Source organism: Oncorhynchus keta, chromosome 24 (genome assembly GCF_023373465.1).
Source record: "Oncorhynchus keta strain PuntledgeMale-10-30-2019 chromosome 24, Oket_V2, whole genome shotgun sequence".
In the NCBI taxonomy this organism is placed as follows: domain Eukaryota; kingdom Metazoa; phylum Chordata; class Actinopteri; order Salmoniformes; family Salmonidae; genus Oncorhynchus; species Oncorhynchus keta.
The window spans coordinates 4,783,242-4,810,755 of record NC_068444.1 but is presented as its reverse complement, the minus strand read 5'-3'; the positions used below and the strand labels follow the sequence as shown (position 1 = coordinate 4,810,755).

Sequence of the window (27,514 nt, the reverse complement as noted above, 5' to 3'; positions counted from 1 at the left end):
TCACCAAAGCCCCATATACTACCTACCATTGCGACCTGTACGCTCTCGTTGGCTGGCCCTCGCTTCATACTCGTCGCCAAACCCACTGGCTCCATGTCATCTACAAGACCCTGCTAGGTAAAGTCCCCCTTATCTCAGCTCGCTGGTCACCATAGCATCTCCCACATGTAGCACACGCTCCAGCAGGTATATCTCTATTCACCCCAAAACCAATTCTTTCTTTGGCCGCCTCTCCTTCCAGTTCTCTGCTGCCAATGACTGGAACGAACTACAAAAATCTCTGAAACTGGAAACACTTATCTCCCTCACTAGCTTTAAGCACCAACTGTCAGAGCATCTTACAGATTACTGCACCTGTACATAGCCCACCTATAATTTAGCCCAAACAACTACCTCTTTCCTAACTGTATTTAATTTATTTATTTATTTTGCTCCTTTGCACCCCATTGTTTTTATTTCTACTTTGCACATTCTTCCATTGCAAAACTACCATTCCAGTGTTTTACTTGCTATATTGTATTTACTTTGCCACCATGGCCTTTTTTGCCTTTACCTCCCTTCTCACCTAAATTTGCTCACATCGTATATAGACTTGTTTATACTGTATTATTGACTGTATGTTTGTTTTACTCCATGTGTAACTCTGTGTCGTTGTATCTGTCGAACTGCTTTGCTTTATCTTGGCCAGGTCGCAATTGTAAATGAGAACTTGTTCTCAACTTGCCTACCTGGTTAAATAAAGGTGAAATAAAAAATAAAATAAAAAAATACATCTACTACCCATACATCTACTACATCTACTACCCATACATCTACTACATCTACTACCCATACATCTACTACATCTACTACATCTACTACCCATACATCTACTACATCTACTACCCATACATCTACTACATCTACTACCCATACATCTACTACATCAACTACCCATACATCTACTACATATACTACATCTACTACCCATACATCTACTACATCTACTACCCATACATCTACTACATCTACTACCCATACATCTACTACATCTACTACCCATACATCTACTACATCTACTACCCATACATCTACTACATCTACTACATCTACTACCCATACATCTACTACATCTACTACATCTACTACCCATACATCTACTACATCTACTACCCATACATCTACTACATCTACTACCCATACATCTACTACCCACACATCTACTACATCTACTACCCATACATCTACTACATCTACTACCCATACATCTACTACATCAACTACCCATACATCTACTACATCTACTACCCATACATCTACAACATCAACTACCCATACATCTACTACATCTACTACCCATACATCTACTACATATACTACCCATACATCTACTACATCTACTACATCAACTACATCTACTACCCATACATCTACTACATCTACTACCCATACATCAACTACCCATACATCTACTACATCTACTACCCATACATCTACTACATCTACTACCCATACATCTACCACATCTACTACATCTACTACCCATACATCTACTACATAAACTACCCATACATCTACTACATCTACTACATCTACTACCCATACATCTACTACATCTACTACATCTACAACCCATACATCTACTACATCTACTACATCCACTACATCTACTACCCATACATCTACAACATCAACTACCCATACATCTACTACATCTACAACCCATACATCAACTACCCCTACTACATCTACTACATCTACTTCATCTACTACATCTACTACCCATACATCTACAACATCAACAACCCATACATCTACTACATCTACAACCCATACATCAACTACCCCTACTACATCTACTACATCTACTACATCTACTACCCATACATCTACTACATCAACTACCCATACATCTACTACATCTACTACATCAACTACCCATACATCTACTACATCTACTACATCAACTACCCATACATCTACTACATCTACTACCCATACATCAACTACCCATACATCTACTACATCTACTACCCATACATCTACTACATCTACTACATCTACTACCCATACATCTACTACATCTACTACATCAACTACCCATACATCTACTACATCTACTACATCAACTACCCATACATCTACTATATCTACTACCCATACATCAACTACCCATACATCTACTACATCTACTACCCATACATCAACTACCCATACATCTACTACATCTACTACCCATACATCTACTACATCTACTACATCTACTACCCATACATCTACTACATCTACTACATCAACTACCCATACATCTACTACATCAACAACCCATACATCTACTACATCTACAACCCATACATCAACTACCCCTACTACATCTACTACATCTACTACATCTACTACCCATACATCTACTACATCAACTACCCATACATCTACTACATCTACTACATCAACTACCCATACATCTACTACATCTACTACATCAACTACCCATACATCTACTACATCTACTACCCATACATCAACTACCCATACATCTACTACATCTACTACCCATACATCTACTACATCTACTACATCTACTACCCATAAATCTACTACATCTACTACATCTACTACATCTACTACATAAACTACCCATACATCTACTACATCTACTACATCTACTACCCATACATCTACTACATCTACTACATCTACAACCCATACATCTACTACATCTACTACATCCACTACATCTACTACCCATACATCTACAACATCAACTACCCATACATCTACTACATCTACAACCCATACATCAACTACCCCTACTACATCTACTACATCTACTTCATCTACTACATCTACTACCCATACATCTACAACATCAACAACCCATACATCTACTACATCTACAACCCATACATCAACTACATCTACTACATCTACTACATCTACTACCCATACATCTACTACATCAACTACCCATACATCTACTACATCTACTACATCAACTACCCATACATCTACTACATCTACTACATCAACTACCCATACATCTACTACATCTACTACCCATACATCAACTACCCATACATCTACTACATCTACTACCCATACATCTACTACATCTACTACATCTACTACCCATACATCTACTACATCTACTACATCAACTACCCATACATCTACTACATCTACAACCCATACATCAACTACCCCTACTACATCTACTACATCTACTACATCAACTACCCATACATCTACTACATCAACTACCCATACATCTACTACATCTACTACATCAACTACCCATACATCTACTACATCTACTACATCTACTACATCTACTACCCATACATCTACTACATCTACTACCCATACATCAACTACCCATACATCTACTACATCTACTACCCATACATCTACTACATCTACTACATCTATTACCCATACATCTACTACATCTACTACATCAACTACCCATACATCTACTACATCAACTACATCAACTACCCATACATCTACTACATCTACAACCCATCCATCAACTACCCCTACTACATCTACTACATCTACTACATCTACTACCCATACATCTACTACATCTACTACCCATACATCTACTACATCTACTACATCAACTACCCATACATCTACTACATCAACAACCCATACATCTACTACATCTACAACCCATACATCAACTACCCCTACTACATCTACTACATCTACTACATCTACTACCCATACATCTACTACATCAACTACCCATACATCTACTACATCTACTACATCAACTACCCATACATCTACTACATCTACTACATCAACTACCCATACATCTACTACATCTACTACCCATACATCAACTACCCATACATCTACTACATCTACTACCCATACATCTACTACATCTACTACATCTACTACCCATACATCTACTACATCTACTACATCTACTACCCATACATCTACTACATAAACTACCCATACATCTACTACATCTACTACATCTACTACCCATACATCTACTACATCTACTACATCTACAACCCATACATCTACTACATCTACTAAATCCACTACATCTACTACCCATACATCTACAACATCAACTACCCATACATCTACTACATCTACAACCCATACATCAACTACATCTACTACATCTACTACATCTACTACCCATACATCTACTACATCAACTACCCATACATCTACTACATCTACTACATCAACTACCCATACATCTACTACATCTACTACATCAACTACCCATACATCTACTACATCTACTACCCATACATCTACTACATCTACTACATCTACTACCCATACATCTACTACATCTACTACATCAACTACCCATACATCTACTACATCTACAACCCATGCATCAACTACCCTACTACATCTACTACATCTACTACATCAACTACCCATACATCTACTACATCAACTACCCATACATCTACTACATCTACTACATCAACTACCCATACATCTACTACATCTACTACATCTACTACCCATACATCTACTACATCTACTACCCATACATCAACTACCCATACATCTACTACATCTACTACCCATACATCTACTACATCTACTACATCTATTACCCATACATCAACTACCCCTACTACATCTACTACATCTACTACCCATACATCTACTACATCAACTACCCATACATCTACTACATCTACTACATCAACTACCCATACATCTACTACATCTACTACATCAACTACCCATACATCTACTACATCTACTACCCATACATCAACTACCCATACATCTACTACATCTACTACCCATACATCTACTACATCTACTACATCTACTACCCATACATCTACTACATCTACTACATCTACTACCCATACATCTACTACATAAACTACCCATACATCTACTACATCTACTACATCTACTACCCATACATCTACTACATCTACTACATCTACAACCCATACATCTACTACATCTACTAAATCCACTACATCTACTACCCATACATCTACAACATCAACTACCCATACATCTACTACATCTACAACCCATACATCAACTACATCTACTACATCTACTACATCTACTACCCATACATCTACTACATCAACTACCCATACATCTACTACATCTACTACATCAACTACCCATACATCTACTACATCTACTACATCAACTACCCATACATCTACTACATCTACTACCCATACATCTACTACATCTACTACATCTACTACCCATACATCTACTACATCTACTACATCAACTACCCATACATCTACTACATCTACAACCCATGCATCAACTACCCCTACTACATCTACTACATCTACTACATCAACTACCCATACATCTACTACATCAACTACCCATACATCTACTACATCTACTACATCAACTACCCATACATCTACTACATCTACTACATCTACTACCCATACATCTACTACATCTACTACCCATACATCAACTACCCATACATCTACTACATCTACTACCCATACATCTACTACATCTACTACATCTATTACCCATACATCTACTACATCTACTACATCAACTACCCATACATCTACTACATCAACTACATCAACTACCCATACATCTACTACATCTACAACCCATACATCAACTACCCCTACTACATCTACTACATCTACTACATCTACTACCCATACATCTACTACATCAACTACCCATACATCTACTACATCTACTAGTTGGTGGTTGAAGATATCCCTCTAGTGGTGTGGGGGCTGTGCTTTGGCAAAGTGGGTGGGGTTATATCCTTCCTGTTTGGCCCTGTCCGGGGGTGTCCTCGGATGGGGCCACAGTGTCTCCTGACCCCTCCTGTCTCAGCCTCCAGTATTTATGCTGCAGTAGTTTATGTGTCGGGGGGCTAGGGTCAGTTTGTTTATCTGGAGTACTTCTCCTGTCCTATTCGGTGTCCTGTGTGAATCTAAGTGTGCGTTCTCTAATTCTCTCCTTCTCTCTTTCTTTCTCTCTCTCGGAGGACCTGAGCCCTAGGACCATGCCCCAGGACTACCTGACATGATGACTCCTTGCTGTCCCCAGTCCACCTGGCCATGCTGCTGCTCCAGTTTCAACTGGCCTGGGCCCTAGGACCATGTCCCAGGACTACCTGACATGAGGACTCCTTGCTGTCCCCAGTCCACCTGGGCATGCTCCTGCTCCAGTTTCAACTGTTCTGCCTTACTATTATTCAACCATGCTGGTAATTTATGAACATTTGAACATCTTGGCCACGTTCTGTTATAATCTCCACCCGGCACAGCCAGAAGAGGACTGGCCACCCCACATATGCTCTCTCTAATTCTCTCTTTCTTTCTCTCTCTCGGAGGACCCGAGCCCTAGGACCGTGCCCCAGGACTACCTGACATGATGGCTCCTTGCTGTCCCCAGTCCACCTGACTGTGCTGCTGCTCCAGTTTCAACTGTTCTGCCTTATTATTATTTGACCATGCTGGTCATTTATGAACATTTGAACATCTTGGTCATGTTCTGTTATAATCTCTACCCGGCACAGCCAGAAGAGGACTGGCCACCCCACATAGCCCGGTTCCTCTCTAGGTTTCTTCCTAGGTTTTGGCCTTTCTAGGGAGTTTTTCCTAGCCACCGTGCTTTTACACCTGCATTGTTTGCTGTTTGGGGTTTTAGGCTGGGTTTCTGTACAGCACTTTGAGATATCAGCTGATGTACGAAGGGCTATATAAATAAATTTGATTTGATTTGATTTACTACATCAACTACCCATACATCTACTACATCTACTACATCTACTACATCTACTACCCATACATCTACTACATCTACTACATCAACTACCCTTACATCTACTACATCTACAACCCATACATCAACTACCCCTACTACATCTACTACATCTACTACCCATACATCTACTACATCAACTACCCATACATCTACTACCCATACATCTACTACATCTACTACCCATACATCTACTACATCTACTACATCTACTACCCATACATCTACTACATCAACTACCCATACATCTACTACATCTACTACATCTACTACCCATACATCTACTACATCTACTACATCTACTACATCAACTACCCATACATCAACTACCCCCACTACATCTACTACATCTACTACATCTACTACCCATACATCTACTACATCTACTACATCTACTACATATACTACATCTACTACATCTACTACATATACTACATCTACTACATCTACTACATCTACTACCACAGCTAAAAACTGGATATGAATAAAGAATGAAGTACCGTCATAGCTACCTAACGTTAGTTAGTAGCCATATCTATGAAGAGAAGACATTTTACAATCGGAGTAATTTGTATAGACAAACCATTGTCAAAAACTAGTTAAATTCAGTTGGCTAGCTACATCCAGCCACCATGGTGTTATAATTAGTAGTATAACCTTTATTATGTTTTGGATAGGATATCTACTACATCTCCTTCTCACCCCTAAAAAAAAAGATTTATGGCTGTTCCACTGGATGTCATCTACTACATCTACTCTGGATAAGAGCGTACTACATGTAAATGTAAATGTACTACATCTACTACATCTACTACATCTACTACATCTACTACATCTACTACATATACTACATCTACTACATCTACTACATCTACTACATCTACTACATCTACTACATCTACTACATCTACTACATCTACTACATCTACTACATCTACTACATCTACTACATCTACTACATCTACTACATATACTACATCTACTACATCTACTACATATACTACATCTACTACATCTACTACATCTACTACATATACTACATCTACTACATCTACTACATCTACTACATCTACTACCCATACATCTACTACATATACTACATCTACTACATCTACTACCCATACATCTACTACATATACTACATCTACTACATCTACTACATCTACTACCCATACATCTACTACATCTACTACATCTACTACATCTACTACATCTACTACATCTACTACATCTACTACATCTACTACATCTACTACATCTACTACATCTACTACATCTACTACATCTACTACCCATACATCTACTACATATACTACCCATACATCTACTACATCTACTACATCTACTACATCTATACTACTACATATACTACATCTACTACATATACTACATCTACTACATATACTACATCTACTACATCTACTACATCTACTACATCTACTACATCTACTACATACTACTACATCTACTACATCTACTACATCTACTACATCTACTACCCATACATCTACTACATATACTACATCTACTACATCTACTACATCTACTACATCTACTACATCTACTATACATACATCTACTACATCTACTACATCTACTACATCTACTACATCTACTACATCTACTACATCTACTACATCTACTACCCATACATCTACTACATATACTACCCATACATCTACTACATCTACTACATCTACTACATCTACTACATCTACTACATCTACTACATCTACTACATATACTACATCTACTACATCTACTACATCTATTACATCTACTACATCTATCTCAAATCGGATTGAAGCATGGTGGGTGGAATAAAACATACTACATATAAACTACTAGAAAACATCATTTCACTACATCTACTACACATACTACATCTACATCTACTACATCTACAGTGGCTGTTCCACATGTCATACATGCATGCACCAATACATTGTACATCTACTACATCTACTTAAATCTACATCTACTATCTACTACATCTACTACATCTACTACATCTACTACATATACTACATCTACTACATCTACTACATATACTACATCTACTACATCTACTACATCTACTACATCTACTACATCTACATATACTACATCTACTACATCTACTACATCTACTACATATACTACATCTACTACACTACATCTACTACATACTACATCTACCTACTACATCTACTACATCTACTACATCTACTACTACTACATCTACTACATCTACTACATCTACTACATCACTACATCTACTACATCTACTACATATACTACATCTACTACATCTACTACATCTACTACCCATACATCTACTACATATACTACATCTACTACATCTACTACTACATCTACTACCCATACATCTACTACATATACTACATCTACTACATCTACTACATCTACTACATCTACTACACATCTACTACATCTACTACATCTACTACATCTACTACCCTACTACATATACTACATCTACTACATCTACTACATCTACTACATCTACTACATCTACTACATCTACCATCTACTACATCTACTACATCTACTACATCTACCTACCATCTACTACATCTACTACATCTACTACATATACTACATCTACTACATCTACTACATCTACACATCTACTACCCTCACTACATTGAAGCATGGTGGGTGGAATAAAACATACCCCTCTACACACACACACATCCCCACACACAACCCCCACACACACAACCCCCACACACACACACATACCCCCCATACACACACACACATACCCCCACACACACACATCTACACAATACCCCCACACACACATCTACCCCCACACACACATCTACCCCCCACACACACAACCCCCACACACACACACCCCCCCACACACACACAACCCCCCACATCACACAACCCCACACACACACCCCCCCCACACACACACATACCCCCACACACACACATACCCCCACACACACACAACCCCCCCCACACACACACAACCCCCCACACACACACACACCAACCCCCACACACACAACCCCCACACACACACACATACCCCCACCCACACAACCCCCCACACACACACATACCCCCACACACACACAACCCCCCACACACACACACAACCCCCACACACAACCCCCACACACACAACCCCCACACACAACCCCCCACACACACACACACACACATACCCCCCACACACACACAACCCCCACACACACATACCCCACACACACACACCCCCCACACACACAACCCCCAACCCCCCACACACAACCCCCCACACACACACACACACACCCCCCCACACACAACCCCCACACACACACAACCCCCCACACACACAACCCCCCACACACACATACCCCCACACACACACAACCCCCACACACACAACCCCCACACACAACCCCCCACACACACACACCCCCCACACACACACAACCCCCCACACACACACATACCCCCACACACACACATACCCCCCCACACACACAACCCCCCACACACAACCCCCACACACACACATACCCCCCCACACACACACAACCCCCCACACACACATACCCCCCACACACAGACCCCCACACACACATACCCCCATACATATACCCCCACACACACATACCCCCCACACACACATACCCCCCACACACACATACCCCCACACACACATACCCCCCACACACACATACCCCCCACACACATATACCCCCACACACACATACCCCCCAACACATACATACCCCCCACACACATACCCCCTCCACACACACACAGACCCCCCACACACAGCTTCCCACCAACACACACAGATCCCCCCACACACACACAGATCCCCTCCACACACACACAGATCCCCCCACACACAGCTTCCCACCAACACACACAGATCTCCCCCCAGACTCTCTCTCTCCACCTACATGCGATGTGGACGTAAGCACGGCTACTCTTGGTGGTGCCTGCAGAGCTCCAGGCCACACACTGACACCAGTAGTCTTCCAGACCAAACAGTTCCTCCACCTGGGTCCTCGATACAGAGATATCCACCTCCCTCACCACCAGGCCTGGGAGAGAGAGGGGAGAGAGGGGAGAGAGGGGAGAAGAGAGGGGAGAGACCGGAGAGGAGCGAGGGGGAGAGGGGGATAGGGGAGGGGGGAGAGAGGAGAGGGGGATAGGGGAGAGGGGAGAGAGGAGAGGAGAGAGAGAGAAGAGGAGCGAGGGGGAAAGGGGGTTGGGGGGGAGGAGAGGAGAGGGTAGAGGGGGATAGGGGAGAGGGGAGAGAGGAGAGGGGAGAGAGAGGAGAGAGGGGGGGATAGGGGAGAGAGGGGGATAGGAAAGAGAGACTGAGATCATTATATGTTAATGAATGTTTACAGTAGCGATGCGCGGGTTGACTCATAATGTTGGTTAAGTAGTCCCCATGGTGATATCTGAGGTGTGGGCTGGTTTAGTAGTCCCCATGGTGATATCCACAGTGTGGGCTGGTTTAGTAGTCCCCATGGTGATATCCATGGTGTGGGCTGGTTTAGTAGTCCCCATGGTGATATCTGAGGTGTGGGCTGGTTTAGTAGTCCCCATGGTGATATCCATGGTGTGGGCTGGTTTAGTAGTCCCCATGGTGATATCCATGGTGTGGGCTGGTTTAGTAGTCCCCATGGTGATATCTGAGGTGTGGGCTGGTTTAGTAGTCCCCATGGTGATATCTGAGGTGTGGGCTGGTTTAGTAGTCCCCATGGTGATATCTGAGGTGTGGGCTGGTTTAGTAGTCCCCATGGTGATATCTGAGGGGTGGGCTGGTTTAGTAGTCCCCATGGTGATATCTGAGGGGTGGGCTGGTTTAGTAGTCCCCATGGTGATATCTGAGGTGTGGGCTGGTTTAGTAGTCCCCATGGTGATATCTGAGGGGTGGGCTGGTTTAGTAGTCCCCATGATGATATCTGAGGTGTGGGCTGGTTTAGTAGTCCCCATGGTGATATCCGAGGGTTGGGCTGGTTTAGTAGTCCCCATGGGGACATCCATGGTGTGGGCTGGTTTAGTAGTCCCCATGGTGATATCCATGGTGTGGGCTGGTTTAGTAGTCCCCATGGTGATATCCACGGTGTGGGCTGGTTTAGTAGTCCCCATGGTGATATCCATGGTGTGGGCTGGTTTAGTAGTACCCATGGTGATATCCACGGTGTGGGCTGGTTTAGTAGTCCCCATGGTGATATCCACAGTGTGGGCTGGTTTAGTAGTCCCCATGGTGATATCCACAGTGTGGGCTGGTTTAGTAGTCCCCATGGTGATATCTGAGGGGTGGGCTGGTTTAGTAGTCCCCATGGTGATATCCACGGTGTGGGCTGGTTTAGTAGTCACCATGGTGATATCCACGGTGTGGGCTGGTTTAGTAGTCCCCATGGTGATATCCGAGGGGTGGGCTGGTTTAGTAGTCCCCATGGTGATATCTGAGGGGTGGGCTGGTTTAGTTGTCCCCATGGTGATATCAGAGGGGTGGGCTGGTTTAGTAGTCACCATGGTGATATCAGAGGGGTGGGCTGGTTTAGTAGTCCCCATGGTGATATCCGAGGGGTGGGCTGGTTTAGTAGTCCCCATGGTGATATCAGAGGGGTGGGCTGGTTTAGTAGTCCCCATGGTGATATCAATGGTGTGGGCTGGTTTAGTAGTCCCCATGGTGATATCCACGGTGTGGGCTGGTTTAGTAGTCCCCATGGTGATATCCAAGGTGTGGGCTGGTTTAGTAGTCCCCATGGTGATATCCACAGTGTGGGCTGGTTTAGTAGTCCCCATGGTGATATCAGAGGGGTGGGCTGGTTTAGCAGTCCCCATGGTGATATCCATGGTGTGGGCTGGTTTAGTAGTCCCCATGGTGATATCCATGGTGTGGGCTGGTTTACTAATCCCCATGGTGATATCCACAGTGTGGGCTGGTTTAGTAGTCCCCATGGTGATATCAGAGGGGTGGGCTGGTTTAGTAGTCCCCATGGTGATATCTGAGGTGTGGGCTGGTTTAGTAGTCCCCATGGTGATATCTGAGGGGTGGACTGGTTTAGTAGTCCCCATGGTGATATCTGAGGTGTGGGCTGGTTTAGTAGTCCCCATGGTGATATCTGAGGTGTGGGCTGGTTTAGCAGTCCCCAAGGTGATATCCACGGTGTGGGCTGGTTTAGTAGTCCCCATGGTGATATCCATGGTGTGGGCTGGTTTAGTAGTCCCCATGGTGATATCTGAGGTGTGGGCTGGTTTAGCAGTCCCCAAGGTGATATCCACGGTGTGGGCTGGTTTAGTAGTCACCATGGTGATATCCATGGTGTGGGCTGGTTTAGTAGTACCCATGGTGATATCCACGGTGTGGGCTGGTTTAGTAGTCCCCATGGTGATATCCACAGTGTGGGCTGGTTTAGTAGTCCCCATGGTGATATCCACAGTGTGGGCTGGTTTAGTAGTCCCCATGGTGATATCTGAGGGGTGGGCTGGTTTAGTAGTCCCCATGGTGATATCCACGGCGTGGGCTGGTTTAGTAGTCACCATGGTGATATCCACGGTGTGGGCTGGTTTAGTAGTCCCCATGGTGATATCCGAGGGGTGGGCTGGTTTAGTAGTCCCCATGGTGATATCTGAGGGGTGGGCTGGTTTAGTAGTCCCCATGGTGATATCAGAGGGGTGGGCTGGTTTAGTAGTCACCATGGTGATATCAGAGGGGTGGGCTGGCTTAGTAGTCCCCATGGTGATATCAATGGTGTGGGCTGGTTTAGTAGTCCCCATGGTGATATCAGAGGGGTGGGCTGGTTTAGTAGTCCCCATGGTGATATCAATGGTGTGGGCTGGTTTAGTAGTCCCCATGGTGATATCCACGGTGTGGGCTGGTTTAGTAGTCCCCATGGTGATATCCAAGGTGTGGGCTGGTTTAGTAGTCCCCATGGTGATATCCACAGTGTGGGCTGGTTTAGTAGTCCCCATGGTGATATCAGAGGGGTGGGCTGGTTTAGCAGTCCCCATGGTGATATCCATGGTGTGGGCTGGTTTAGTAGTCCCCATGGTGATATCCATGGTGTGGGCTGGTTTACTAATCCCAATGGTGATATCCACAGTGTGGGCTGGTTTAGTAGTCCCCATGGTGATATCAGAGGGGTGGGCTGGTTTAGCAGTCCCCATGGTGATATCCATGGTGTGGGCTGGTTTAGTAGTCCCCATGGTGATATCCATGGTGTGGGCTGGTTTACTAATCCCCATGGTGATATCCAAGGGGTGGGCTGGTTTAGTAGTCTCCATGGTGATATCCGAGGGGTGGGCTGGTTTAGTAGTCACCATGGTGATATCCACGGTGTGGGCTGGTTTAGTAGTCCCCATGGTGATATCCATGGTGTGGGCTGGTTTAGTAGTCCCCATGGTGATATCCGAGGGGTGGGCTGGTTTAGCAGTCCCCATGGAGATATTCACGGTGTGGGCTGGTTTAGTAGTCCCCATGGTGATATCCACAGTGTGGGCTGGTTTAGTAGTCTCCATGGTGATATCCACAGGGTGGGCTGGTGTAGTAGTCCCCATGGTGATATCAGAGGGGTGGGCTGGTTTAGTAGTCCCCATGGTGATATCCATGGTGTGGGCTGGTTTAGTAGTACCCATGGTGATATCCATGGTGTGGGCTGGTTTAGTAGTCCCCATGGTGATATCCATGGTGTGGGCTGGTTTAGTAGTACCCATGGTGATATCCATGGTGTGGGCTGGTTTAGTAGTACCCATGGTGATATCCATGGTGTGGGCTGGTTTAGTAGTCCCCATGGTGATATCCATGGTGTGGGCTGGTTTAGTAGTACCCATGGTGATATCCATGGTGTGGGCTGGTTTAGTAGTACCCATGGTGATATCCATGGTGTGGGCTGGTTTAGTAGTCCCCATGGTGATATCCATGGTGTGGGCTGGTTTAGTAGTACCCATGGTGATATCCATGGTGTGGGCTGGTTTAGTAGTACCCATGGTGATATCCATGGTGTGGGCTGGTTTAGTAGTCCCCATGGTGATATCCATGGTGTGGGCTGGTTTAGTAGTCCCCATGGTGATATCCATGGTGTGGGCTGGTTTAGTAGTCACCATGGTGATATCCACGGAGTAGGCTGGTTTAGTAGTCCCCATGGTGATATCAGAGGGGTGGGCTGGTTTAGCAGTCCCCATGGTGATATCCACGGTGTAGGCTGGTTTAGTAGTACCCATGGTGATATCCACGGTGTGGGCTGGTTTAGTAGTCCCCATGGTGATATCCACGGTGTGGGCTGGTTTAGTAGTCCCCATGGTGATATCCGAGGGGTGGGCTGGTTTAGTAGTCCCCATGGTGATATCCATGGTGTGGGCTGGTTTAGTAGTCCCCATGGTGATATCCACGGTGTGGGCTGGTTTAGTAGTCCCCATGGTGATATCCGAGGGGTGGGATGGTTTAGTAGTCCCCATGGTGATATCCATGGTGTGGGCTGGTTTAGTAGTCCCCATGGTGATATCTGAGGTGTGGGCTGGTTTAGCAGTCCCCATGGTGATATCCACGGTGTGGGCTGGTTTAGTAGTCCCCATGGTGATATCCATGTTGTGGGCTGGTTTAGTAGTACCCATGGTGATATCCACGGTGTGGGCTGGTTTAGTAGTCCCCATGGTGATATCCACAGTGTGGGCTGGTTTAGTAGTCCCCATGGTGATATCCACAGTGTGGGCTGGTTTAGTAGTCCCCATGGTGATATCTGAGGGGTGGGCTGGTTTAGTAGTCCCCATGGTGAAATCCACGGCGTGGGCTGGTTTAGTAGTCACCATGGTGATATCCACGGTGTGGGCTGGTTTAGTAGTCCTCATGGTGATATCCGAGGGGTGGGCTGGTTTAGTAGTCCCCATGGTGATATCTGAGGGGTGGGCTGGTTTAGTAGTCCCCATGGTGATATCAGAGGGGTGGGCTGGTTTAGTAGTCACCATGGTGATATCAGAGGGGTGGGCTGGTTTAGTAGTCCCCATGGTGATATCCGAGGGGTGGGCTGGTTTAGTAGTCCCCATGGTGATATCAGAGGGGTGGGCTGGTTTAGTAGTCCCCATGGTGATATCAATGGTGTGGGCTGGTTTAGTAGTCCCCATGGTGATATCCACGGTGTGGGCTGGTTTAGTAGTCCCCATGGTGATATCCAAGGTGTGGGCTGGTTTAGTAGTCCCCATGGTGATATCCACAGTGTGGGCTGGTTTAGTAGTCCCCATGGTGATATCAGAGGGGTGGGCTGGTTTAGCAGTCCCCATGGTGATATCCATGGTGTGGGCTGGTTTAGTAGTCCCCATGGTGATATCCATGGTGTGGGCTGGTTTACTAATCCCCATGGTGATATCCACAGTGTGGGCTGGTTTAGTAGTCCCCATGGTGATATCAGAAGGGTGGGCTGGTTTAGTAGTCCCCATGGTGATATCTGAGGTGTGGGCTGGTTTAGTAGTCCCCATGGTGATATCTGAGGGGTGGGCTGGTTTAGTAGTCCCTATGGTGATATCTGAGGTGTGGGCTGGTTTAGTAGTCCCCATGGTGATATCCGAGGGTTGGGCTGGTTTAGTAGTCCCCATGGTGATATCCATGGTGTGGGCTGGTTTAGTAGTCCCCATGGTGATTTCCATGGTGTGGGCTGGTTTAGTAGTCCCCATGGTGATATCAGAGGGGTGGGCTGGTTTAGTAGTCCCCATGGTGATATCAATGGTGTGGGCTGGTTTAGTAGTCCCCATGGTGATATCCACGGTGTGGGCTGGTTTAGTAGTCCCCATGGTGATATCCAAGGTGTGGGCTGGTTTAGTAGTCCCCATGGTGATATCCACAGTGTGGGCTGGTTTAGTAGTCCCCATGGTGATATCAGAGGGGTGGGCTGGTTTAGCAGTCCCCATGGTGATATCCATGGTGTGGGCTGGTTTAGTAGTCCCCATGGTGATATCCATGGTGTGGGCTGGTTTACTAATCCCCATGGTGATATCCACAGTGTGGGCTGGTTTAGTAGTCCCCATGGTGATATCAGAAGGGTGGGCTGGTTTAGTAGTCCCCATGGTGATATCTGAGGTGTGGGCTGGTTTAGTAGTCCCCATGGTGATATCTGAGGGGTGGGCTGGTTTAGTAGTCCCTATGGTGATATCTGAGGTGTGGGCTGGTTTAGTAGTCCCCATGGTGATATCCGAGGGTTGGGCTGGTTTAGTAGTCCCCATGGTGATATCCATGGTGTGGGCTGGTTTAGTAGTCCCCATGGTGATTTCCATGGTGTGGGCTGGTTTAGTAGTCCCCATGGTGATATCTGAGGTGTGGGCTGGTTTAGCAGTCCCCAAGGTGATATCCACGGTGTGGGCTGGTTTAGTAGTCCCCATGGTGATATCCATGGTGTGGGCTGGTTTAGTAGTACCCATGGTGATATCCACGGTGTGGGCTGGTTTAGTAGTCCCCATGGTGATATCCACAGTGTGGGCTGGTTTAGTAGTCCCCATGGTGATATCCACAGTGTGGGCTGGTTTAGTAGTCCCCATGGTGATATCTGAGGGGTGGGCTGGTTTAGTAGTCCCCATGGTGATATCCACGGCGTGGGCTGGTTTAGTAGTCACCATGGTGATATCCGAGGGGTAGGCTGGTTTAGTAGTCCCCATGGTGATATCAGAGGGGTGGGCTGGTTTAGTAGTCCCCATGGTGATATCAATGGTGTGGGCTGGTTTAGTAGTCCCCATGGTGATATCCACGGTGTGGGCTGGTTTAGTAGTCCCCATGGTGATATCCATGGTGTGGGCTGGTTTAGTAGTCCCCATGGTGATATCCATGGTGTGGGCTGGTTTAGTAGTCCCCATGGTGATATCCAAGGGGTGGGCTGGTTTAGTAGTCCCCATGGTGATATCCATGGTGTGGGCTGGTTTAGTAGTCCCCATGGTGATATCCATGGTGTGGGCTGGTTTACTAATCCCCATGGTGATATCCAAGGGGTGGGCTGGTTTAGTAGTCTCCATGGTGATATCCAAGGTGTGGGCTGGTTTAGTAGTCCCCATGGTGATATCCACAGTGTGGGCTGGTTTAGTAGTCCCCATGGTGATATCAGAGGGGTGGGCTGGTTTAGCAGTCCCCATGGTGATATCCATGGTGTGGGCTGGTTTAGTAGTCCCCATGGTGATATCCATGGTGTGGGCTGGTTTACTAATCCCCATGGTGATATCCACAGTGTGGGCTGGTTTAGTAGTCCCCATGGTGATATCAGAAGGGTGGGCTGGTTTAGTAGTCCCCATGGTGATATCTGAGGTGTGGGCTGGTTTAGTAGTCCCCATGGTGATATCTGAGGGGTGGGCTGGTTTAGTAGTCCCCATGGTGATATCTGAGGTGTGGGCTGGTTTAGTAGTCCCCATGGTGATATCCGAGGGTTGGGCTGGTTTAGTAGTCCCCATGGTGATATCCATGGTGTGGGCTGGTTTAGTAGTCCCCATGGTGATATCCATGGTGTGGGCTGGTTTAGTAGTCCCCATGGTGATATCTGAGGTGTGGGCTGGTTTAGCAGTCCCCAAGGTGATATCCACGGTGTGGGCTGGTTTAGTAGTCCCCATGGTGATATCCATGGTGTGGGCTGGTTTAGTAGTACCCATGGTGATATCCACGGTGTGGGCTGGTTTAGTAGTCCCCATGGTGATATCCACAGTGTGGGCTGGTTTAGTAGTCCCCATGGTGATATCCACAGCGTGGGCTGGTTTAGTAGTCCCCATGGTGATATCTGAGGGGTGGGCTGGTTTAGTAGTCCCCATGGTGATATCCACGGCGTGGGCTGGTTTAGTAGTCACCATGGTGATATCCGAGGGGTAGGCTGGTTTAGTAGTCCCCATGGTGATATCAGAGGGGTGGGCTGGTTTAGTAGTCCCCATGGTGATATCAATGGTGTGGGCTGGTTTAGTAGTTCCCATGGTGATATCCACGGTGTGGGCTGGTTTAGTAGTCCCCATGGTGATATCCAAGGTGTGGGCTGGTTTAGTAGTCCCCATGGTGATATCCACAGTGTGGGCTGGTTTAGTAGTCCCCATGGTGATATCAGAGGGGTGGGCTGGTTTAGCAGTCCCCATGGTGATATCCATGGTGTGGGCTGGTTTAGTAGTCCCCATGGTGATATCCATGGTGTGGGCTGGTTTACTAATCCCCATGGTGATATCCACAGTGTGGGCTGGTTTAGTAGTCCCCATGGTGATATCAGAGGGGTGGGCTGGTTTAGCAGTCCCCATGGTGATATCCATGGTGTGGGCTGGTTTAGTAGTCCCCATGGTGATATCCATGGTGTGGGCTGGTTTACTAATCCCCATGGTGATATCCAAGGGGTGGGCTGGTTTAGTAGTCTCCATGGTGATATCCGAGGGGTGGGCTGGTTTAGTAGTCACCATGGTGATATCCATGGTGTGGGCTGGTTTAGCAGTCCCCATGGTGATATTCACGGTGTGGGCTGGTTTAGTAGTCCCCATGGTGATATCCACAGTGTGGGCTGGTTTAGTAGTCCCCATGGTGATATCCACAGTGTGGGCTGGTTTAGTAGTCTCCATGGTGATATCCACGGTGTGGGCTGGTTTAGTAGTCCCCATGGTGATATCCACGGGGTGGGCTGGTTTAGTAGTCCCCATGGTGATATCAGAGGGGTGGGCTGGTTTAGTAGTCCCCATGGTGATATCCATGGTGTGGGCTGGTTTAGTAGTACCCATGGTGATATCAATGGTGTGGTCTGGTTTAGTAGTCCCCATGGTGATATCCATGGTGTGGGCTGGTTTAGTAGTACCCATGGTGATATCCATGGTGTGGGCTGGTTTAGTAGTACCCATGGTGATATCCATGGTGTGGGCTGGTTTAGTAGTCCCCATGGTGATATCCATGGTGTGGGCTGGTTTAGTAGTCCCCATGGTGATATCCATGGTGTGGGCTGGTTTAGTAGTCCCCATGGTGATATCCACGGAGTAGGCTGGTTTAGTAGTCCCCATGGTGATATCCATGGTGTGGGCTGGTTTAGTAGTACCCATGGTGATATCAGAGGGGTGGGCTGGTTTAGCAGTCCCCATGGTGATATCCACGGGGTGGGCTGGTTTAGTAGTCCCCATGGTGATATCAGAGGGGTGGGCTGGTTTAGCAGTCCCCATGGTGATATCCACGGTGTAGGCTGGTTTAGTAGTACCCATGGTGATATCCACGGTGTGGGCTGGTTTAGTAGTCCCCATGGTGATATCCACGGTGTGGGCTGGTTTAGTAGTCCCCATGGTGATATCCGAGGGGTGGGCTGGTTTAGTAGTCCCCATGGAGATATCCATGGTGTGGGCTGGTTTAGTAGTACCCATGGTGATATCCACGGTGTGGGCTGGTTTAGTAGTCCCCATGGTGATATCCACGGTGTGGGCTGGTTTGGGGTAATTCATTATTGTGTGGATAAAGTTTGGGTGGGCTGGTTTGGGGTAATTCATTATTGTGTGGATAAAGTTTGGGTGGGCTGGTTTGGGGTAATTCATTATTGTGTGGATAAAGTTTGGGTGGGCTGGTTTGGGGTAATTCATTATCGTGTGGATGAAGTTTGGGTGGGCTGGTTTGGGGTAATTCATTATTGTGTGGATAAAGTTTCGGTGGGCTGTTTTGGGGTAATTCATTATTGTGTGGATAAAGTTTGGGTGGGCTGGTTTGGGGTAATTCATTATGGTGTGGATAAAGTTTGGGTGGGCTGGTTTGGGGTAATTCATTATCGTGTGGATGAAGTTTGGGTGGGCTGGTTTGGGGTAATTCATTATGGTGTGGATAAAGTTTGGGTGGGCTGGTTTGGGGTAATTCATTATCGTGTGGATGAAGTTTGGGTGGGCTGGTTTGGGGTAATTCATTATGGTGTGGATAAAGTTTGGGTGGGCTGGTTTGGGGTAATTCATTATCGTGTGGATGAAGTTTGGGTGGGCTGGTTTGGGGTAATTCATTATGGTGTGGATGAGGTTTGGGTGGGCTGGTTTGGGGTAATTCATTATCGTGTGGATGAAGTTTGGGTGGGCTGGTTTGGGGTAATTCATTATCGTGTGAATGAAGTTTGGGTGGGCTGGTTTGGGGTAATTCATTATTGTGTGGATGAAGTTTGGGTGGGCTGGTTTGGGGTAATTCATTATTGTGTGGATAAAGTTTGGGTGGGCTGGTTTGGGGTAATTCATTATTGTGTGGATAAAGTTTGGGTGGGCTGGTTTGGGGTAATTCATTATTGTGTGGATAAAGTTTGGGTGGGCTGGTTTGGGGTAATTCATTATTGTGTGGATAAAGTTTGGGTGGGCTGGTTTGGGGTAATTCATTATTGTGTGGATAAAGTTTGGGTGGGCTGGTTTGGGGTAATTCATTATCGTGTGGATGAAGTTTGGGTGGGCTGGTTTGGGGTAATTCATTATCGTGTGGATTAAGTTTGGGTGGGCTGGTTTGGGGTAATTCATTATTGTGTGGATAAAGTTTGGGTGGGCTGGTTTGGGGTAATTCATTATTGTGTGGATAAAGTTTGGGTCGGCTGGTTTGGGGTAATTCATTATTGTGTGGATAAAGTTTGGGTGGGCTGGTTTGGGGTAATTCATTATCGTGTGGATTAAGTTTGGGTGGGCTGGTTTGGGGTAATTCATTATCGTGTGGATGAAGTTTGGGTGGGCTGGTTTGGGGTAATTCATTATCGTGTGGATAAAGTTTGGGTGGGCTGGTTTGGGGTAATTCATTATTGTGTGGATAAAGTTTGGGTGGGCTGGTTTGGGGTAATTCATTATTGTGTGGATGAAGTTTGGGTGGGCTGGTTTGGGGTAATTCATTATTGTGTGGATAAAGTTTGGGTGGGCTGGTTTGGGGTAATTCATTATCGTGTGGATTAAGTTTGGGTGGGCTGGTTTGGGGTAATTCATTATCGTGTGGATGAAGTTTGGGTGGGCTGGTTTGGGGTAATTCATTATCGTGTGGATAAAGTTTGGGTGGGCTGGTTTGGGGTAATTCATTATTGTGTGGATAAAGTTTGGGTGGGCTGGTTTGGGGTAATTCATTATTGTGTGGATGAAGTTTGGGTGGGCTGGTTTGGGGTAATTCATTATTGTGTGGATGAAGTTTGGGTGGGCTGGTTTGGGGTAATTCATTATTGTGTGGATAAAGTTTGGGTGGGCTGGTTTGGGGTAATTCATTATTGTGTGGATGAAGTTTGGGTGGGTCGCGGGTTAAGTAAAGACAAAACAACTAAAAAATCATTAAATATATCATTCTTGTTTAATCTCCATCTATTGCTTAGATGGAGGTGTTTCATTCATTATTTTAGACTGTCTGGCATAAGTGTGTAACACTAAGCTTCAGGACCTAACAGGTTCCTCAGCCTTTCACATATAGTCGGGAGGTTGTGGGTCATTAGCGATTGCGGGGAGGTGTGGGTGAAAAAACAGCTGACCAGCGTACCACTAGTGTACAGGGTTTCTTTATTGTAATGTCTATTAGTGAACGGTTGTGGAAAGTTAAGAGTGAGTGTAGTGTATGTGTATGAGAATGTGTATTTGTGTCAATGCTCGCGCTCGTGAGATTGCGTGTGTGTATGTGTGTGAATTCTTGCGCTCGTGAATGTTTGAGACTATGGGATTGTGTGATTGCATTGTGTGCTCCAGTACTATTCCTGTACCTGTGATCTGGTCGAGGCTCTCTTTGGTCACATGATCGTTCTGGTTGACCCACTCTCCATTACATTTGAAGTATATCTGCGTAGCGGGGGCGGCCCTACAGCGGAGCTGCACCGGACGGTTCTTCACCACGTACCCGTCCTCGGGTTCCAGCTGGAACTCTGGGAGAGGTTCTGCCGGGGCGGAGGGGAAGGAGTCTGATACCACCTCGCTGTAGTCACTGGTCTCTAAGGAGAGAAAGAGAGAGATAGAATGAGAGAGAGAAACAGAGAAAGAGAGAGATAGAATGAGAGAGAGAAACCGAGAAAGAGAGAGCGAACCCATTAGAAAATACATTAGCCTAAATGATATAAATTACTCCGTTCTATACAGAAAAATATCAACTCAGAAAAAAACTAAACGCCCTCTCACTGTCAACTGCGTTTATTTTCAGAAAACTTAACATGTGTAAATATTTGTATGAATATAAGATTCAACAACTGAGACATAAACTGAACAAGTTCCACAGAAATGTGACTAACAGAAATGGAATAATGTGTCCCTGAACAAAGGGGGGGGTCAAAATCAAAAGTAACAGTCAGTAGTTGGTGTGGCCACCAGCTGCATTAAGCACTGCAGTGCATCTCCTCCTCATGGACTGCACCAGATTTGCCAGTTATTGCTGTGAGATGTTACCCCACTCTTCCAAGGCACCTGCAAATTCACTGACATTTCTGGGGTGAATGGCCCTATCCCTCACCCTCCGATCCAACAGGTTCCAGACGTGCTCAATGGGATTGAGATCTGGGCTCTTTGCTGACCATGACAGAACACTGACATTCCTGTCTTGCAGGAAATCACGCACAGAACGAGCAGTATGGCGGGTGGCATTGTCATGTTGGAGGGTCATGTCAAGATGAGCCTGCAGGAAGGGTACCACATGAGGGAGGAGGATGTCTTCCCTGTAACGCACAACGTTGAGATTGCCTGTAATGACAACAAGCTCAGTCCGATAATGCTGTGACACACCATCCCAGACCATGACGGACCCTCCACCTCCAAATCGATCCCGTTCCAGAGTACAGGCCTCGGTGTAATGCTCATTCCATCGACCATAAACACGAATCCGATAACCACCCCTGGTGAGACAAAACCGCGACTTGTCCTGTTTCCCAGGACAATAAAGAGCAATGTTAACATATGTTTCCCATGTCTATAAAGAGCCATGTTAACATGTGTTTCCCAGGACAATAAAGCCCCTTGAAATTGAATTGAATTGAGAGAGCGATGATAGAGAGAGAACTATGGTTAGAAACAGAAGACACAATCAGTAAGATAGAGGGAGAGTTAGAGAGAGAGAACTATGGTTAGAAACAGAAGACAGTCAGTAAGATAGAGGGAGAGTTAGAGAGAGAGAGAACTATGGTTAGAAACAGAAGATACAGTCAGTAAGATAGAGGGAGAGTTAGAGAGAGAGAACTATGGTTAGAAACAGAAGACAGTCAGTAAGATAGAGGGAGAGTTAGAGAGAGAGAACTATGGTTAGAAACAGAAGATACAGTCAGTAAGATAGAGGGAGAGTTAGAGAGAGAGAACTATGGTTAGAAACAGAAGACAGTCAGTAAGATAGAGGGAGAGTTAGAGAGAGAGAACTATGGTTAGAAACAGAAGACAGTCAGTAAGATAGAGGGAGAGTTAGAGAGAGAGAACTATGGTTAGAAACAGAAGACAGTCAGTAAGATAGAGGGAGAGTTAGAGAGAGAGAACTATGGTTAGAAACAGAAGACACAGTCAGTAAGATAGAGGGAGAGTTAGAGAGAGAGAACTATGGTTAGAAACAGAAGACACAGTCAGTAAGATAGAAGGAGAGTTAGAGAGAGAGAACTATGGTTAGAAACAGAAGACACAGTCAGTAAGATAGAGGGAGAGTTAGAGAGAGAGAACTATGGTTAGAAACAGAGGACACAGTCAGTAAGATAGAGGGAGAGTTAGAGAGAGAGAACTATGGTTAGAAACAGAAGACAGTCAGTAAGATAGAGGGAGAGTTAGAGAGAGAGAACTATGGTTAGAAACAGAAGACACAGTCAGTAAGATAGAAGGAGAGTTAGAGAGAGAGAACTATGGTTAGAAACAGAAGACACAGTCAGTAAGATAGAGGAGAGTTAGAGAGAGAGAACTATGGTTAGAAACAGAAGACACAGTCAGTAAGATAGAAGGAGAGTTAGAGAGAGAGAACTATGGTTAGAAACAGAAGACACAGTCAGTAAGATAGAGGAGAGTTAGAGAGAGAGAACTATGGTTAGAAACAGAGGACACAGTCAGTAAGATAGAGGGAGAGTTAGAGAGAGAGAACTATGGTTAGAAACAGAAGACAGTCAGTAAGATAGAGGGAGAGTTAGAGAGAGAGAACTATGGTTAGAAACAGAAGACAGTCAGTAAGATAGAGGGAGAGTTAGAGAGAGAGAACTATGGTTAGAAACAGAAGACACAGTCAGTAAGATAGAAGGAGAGTTAGAGAGAGAGAACTATGGTTAGAAACAGAAGACAGTCAGTAAGAAAGAGGGAGAGTTAGAGAGAGAGAGAACTATGGTTAGAAACAGAAGACAGTCAGTAAGATAGAGGGAGAGTTAGAGAGAGAGAACTATGGTTAGAAACAGAAGACACAGTCAGTAAGATAGAGGGAGAGTTAGAGAGAGAGAACTATGGTTAGAAACAGAAGACACAGTCAGTAAGACAGAGGGAGAGTTAGAGAGAGAGAGAACTATGGTTAGAAACAGAGGACACAGTCAGTAAGATAGAGGGAGAGTTAGAGAGAGAGAACTATGGTTAGAAACAGAAGACACAGTCAGTAAGATAGAGGGAGAGTTAGAGAGAGAGAACTATGGTTAGAAACAGAAGACACAGTCAGTAAGATAGAGGGAGAGTTAGAGAGAGAGAACTATGGTTAGAAACAGAAGACAGTCAGTAAGATAGAGGGAGAGTTAGAGAGAGAACTATGGTTAGAAACAGAAGACACAGTCAGTAAGATAGAAGGAGAGTTAGAGAGAGAGAACTATGGTTAGAAACAGAAGACAGTCAGTAAGATAGAGGGAGAGTTAGAGAGAGAGAGAACTATGGTTAGAAACAGAAGACAGTCAGTAAGATAGAGGGAGAGTTAGAGAGAGAGAACTATGGTTAGAAACAGAAGACACAGTCAGTAAGATAGAGGGAGAGTTAGAGAGAGAGAACTATGGTTAGAAACAGAAGACACAGTCAGTAAGATAGAGGGAGAGTTAGAGAGAGAGAACTATGGTTAGAAACAGAAGACACAGTCAGTAAGATAGAAGGAGAGTTAGAGAGAGAGAACTATGGTTAGAAACAGAAGACACAGTCAGTAAGATAGAGGGAGAGTTAGAGAGAGAGAACTATGGTTAGAAACAGAAGACAGTCAGTAAGATAGAGGGAGAGTTAGAGAGAGAGAACTATGGTTAGAAACAGAAGATACAGTCAGTAAGATAGAGGGAGAGTTAGAGAGAGAGAACTATGGTTAGAAACAGAAGATACAGTCAGCAAGATAGAGGGAGAGTTAGAGAGAGAGAACTATGGTTAGAAACAGAAGACAGTCAGTAAGATAGAGGGAGAGTTAGAGAGAGAGAACTATGGTTAGAAACAGAAGACACAGTCAGTAAGATAGAGGGAGAGTTAGAGAGAGAGAACTATGGTTAGAAACAGAAGACAGTCAGTAAGTTAGAGGGAGAGTTAGAGAGAGAGAACTATGGTTAGAAACAGAAGACACAGTCAGTAAGATAGAGGGAGAGTTAGAGAGAGAACTATGGTTAGAAACAGAAGACACAGTCAGTAAGATAGAGGGAGAGTTAGAGAGAGAGAACTATGGTTAGAAACAGAAGATACAGTCAGTAAGATAGAGGGAGAGTTAGAGAGAGAGAACTATGGTTAGAAACAGAAGACACAGTCAGTAAGACAGAGGGAGAGTTAGAGAGAGAGAGACTATGGTTAGAAACAGAAGACACAGTCAGTAAGATAGAGGGAGAGTTAGAGAGAGAGAACTATGGTTAGAAACAGAAGACAGTCAGTAAGATAGAGGGAGAGTTAGAGAGAGAACTATGGTTAGAAACAGAAGATACAGTCAGTAAGATAGAGGGAGAGTTAGAGAGAGAGAACTATGGTTAGAAACAGAAGACAGTCAGTAAGATAGAGGGAGAGTTAGAGAGAGAGAACTATGGTTAGAAACAGAAGACAGTCAGTAAGATAGAGGGAGAGTTAGAGAGAGAGAACTATGGTTAGAAACAGAAGACACAGTCAGTAAGATAGAGGGAGAGTTAGAGAGAGAGAACTATGGTTAGAAACAGAAGACACAGTCAGTAAGATAGAAGGAGAGTTAGAGAGAGAGAACTATGGTTAGAAACAGAAGACACAGTCAGTAAGATAGAAGGAGAGTTAGAGAGAGAGAACTATGGTTAGAAACAGAAGACAGTCAGTAAGATAGAGGGAGAGTTAGAGAGAGAGAACTATGGTTAGAAACAGAAGACAGTCAGTAAGATAGAGGGAGAGTTAGAGAGAGAACTATGGTTAGAAACAGAAGACACAGTCAGTAAGATAGAGGGAGAGTTAGAGAGAGAGAACTATGGTTAGAAACAGAAGACACAGTCAGTAAGATAGAGGGAGAGTTAGAGAGAGAGAACTATGGTTAGAAACAGAAGACACAGTCAGTAAGATAGAGGGAGAGTTAGAGAGAGAACTATGGTTAGAAACAGAAGACAGTCAGTAAGAAGAGGAGAGTTAGAGAGAGAGAACTATGGTTAGAAACAGAAGACAGTCAGTAAGATAGAGGGAGAGTTAGAGAGAGAGAACTATGGTTAGAAACAGAAGACACAGTCAGTAAGATAGAGGGAGAGTTAGAGAGAGAGAACTATGGTTAGAAACAGAAGACACAGTCAGTAAGATAGAGGGAGAGTTAGAGAGAGAGAACTATGGTTAGAAACAGAAGACACAGTCAGTAAGATAGAAGGAGAGTTAGAGAGAGAGAACTATGGTTAGAAACAGAAGACACAGTCAGTAAGATAGAGGGAGAGTTAGAGAGAGAGAGAACTATGGTTAGAAACAGAAGACACAGTCAGTAAGACAGAGGGAGAGTTAG

The 27,514-nt window shown here is 45.1% G+C and overlaps 2 protein-coding genes across 2 annotated transcripts in view; one reads left to right on the top strand and one right to left on the bottom strand.

Moving 5' to 3' along the window:
* The window catches only part of LOC127911260 (uncharacterized), a 403,289-nt gene that overhangs the window by 76,394 nt on the left and 299,381 nt on the right, over positions 1-27,514 (top strand). The gene's annotated exons all lie outside the window — the stretch shown is intronic.
* The window catches only part of LOC127911317 (netrin receptor UNC5B-b-like), a 386,624-nt gene that overhangs the window by 150,764 nt on the left and 208,346 nt on the right, over positions 1-27,514 (bottom strand). The window contains 2 exon segments of the mRNA XM_052477532.1: positions 10,692-10,835; positions 22,401-22,625. Coding sequence (XP_052333492.1) covers positions 10,692-10,835; positions 22,401-22,625 — 369 coding nt within the window.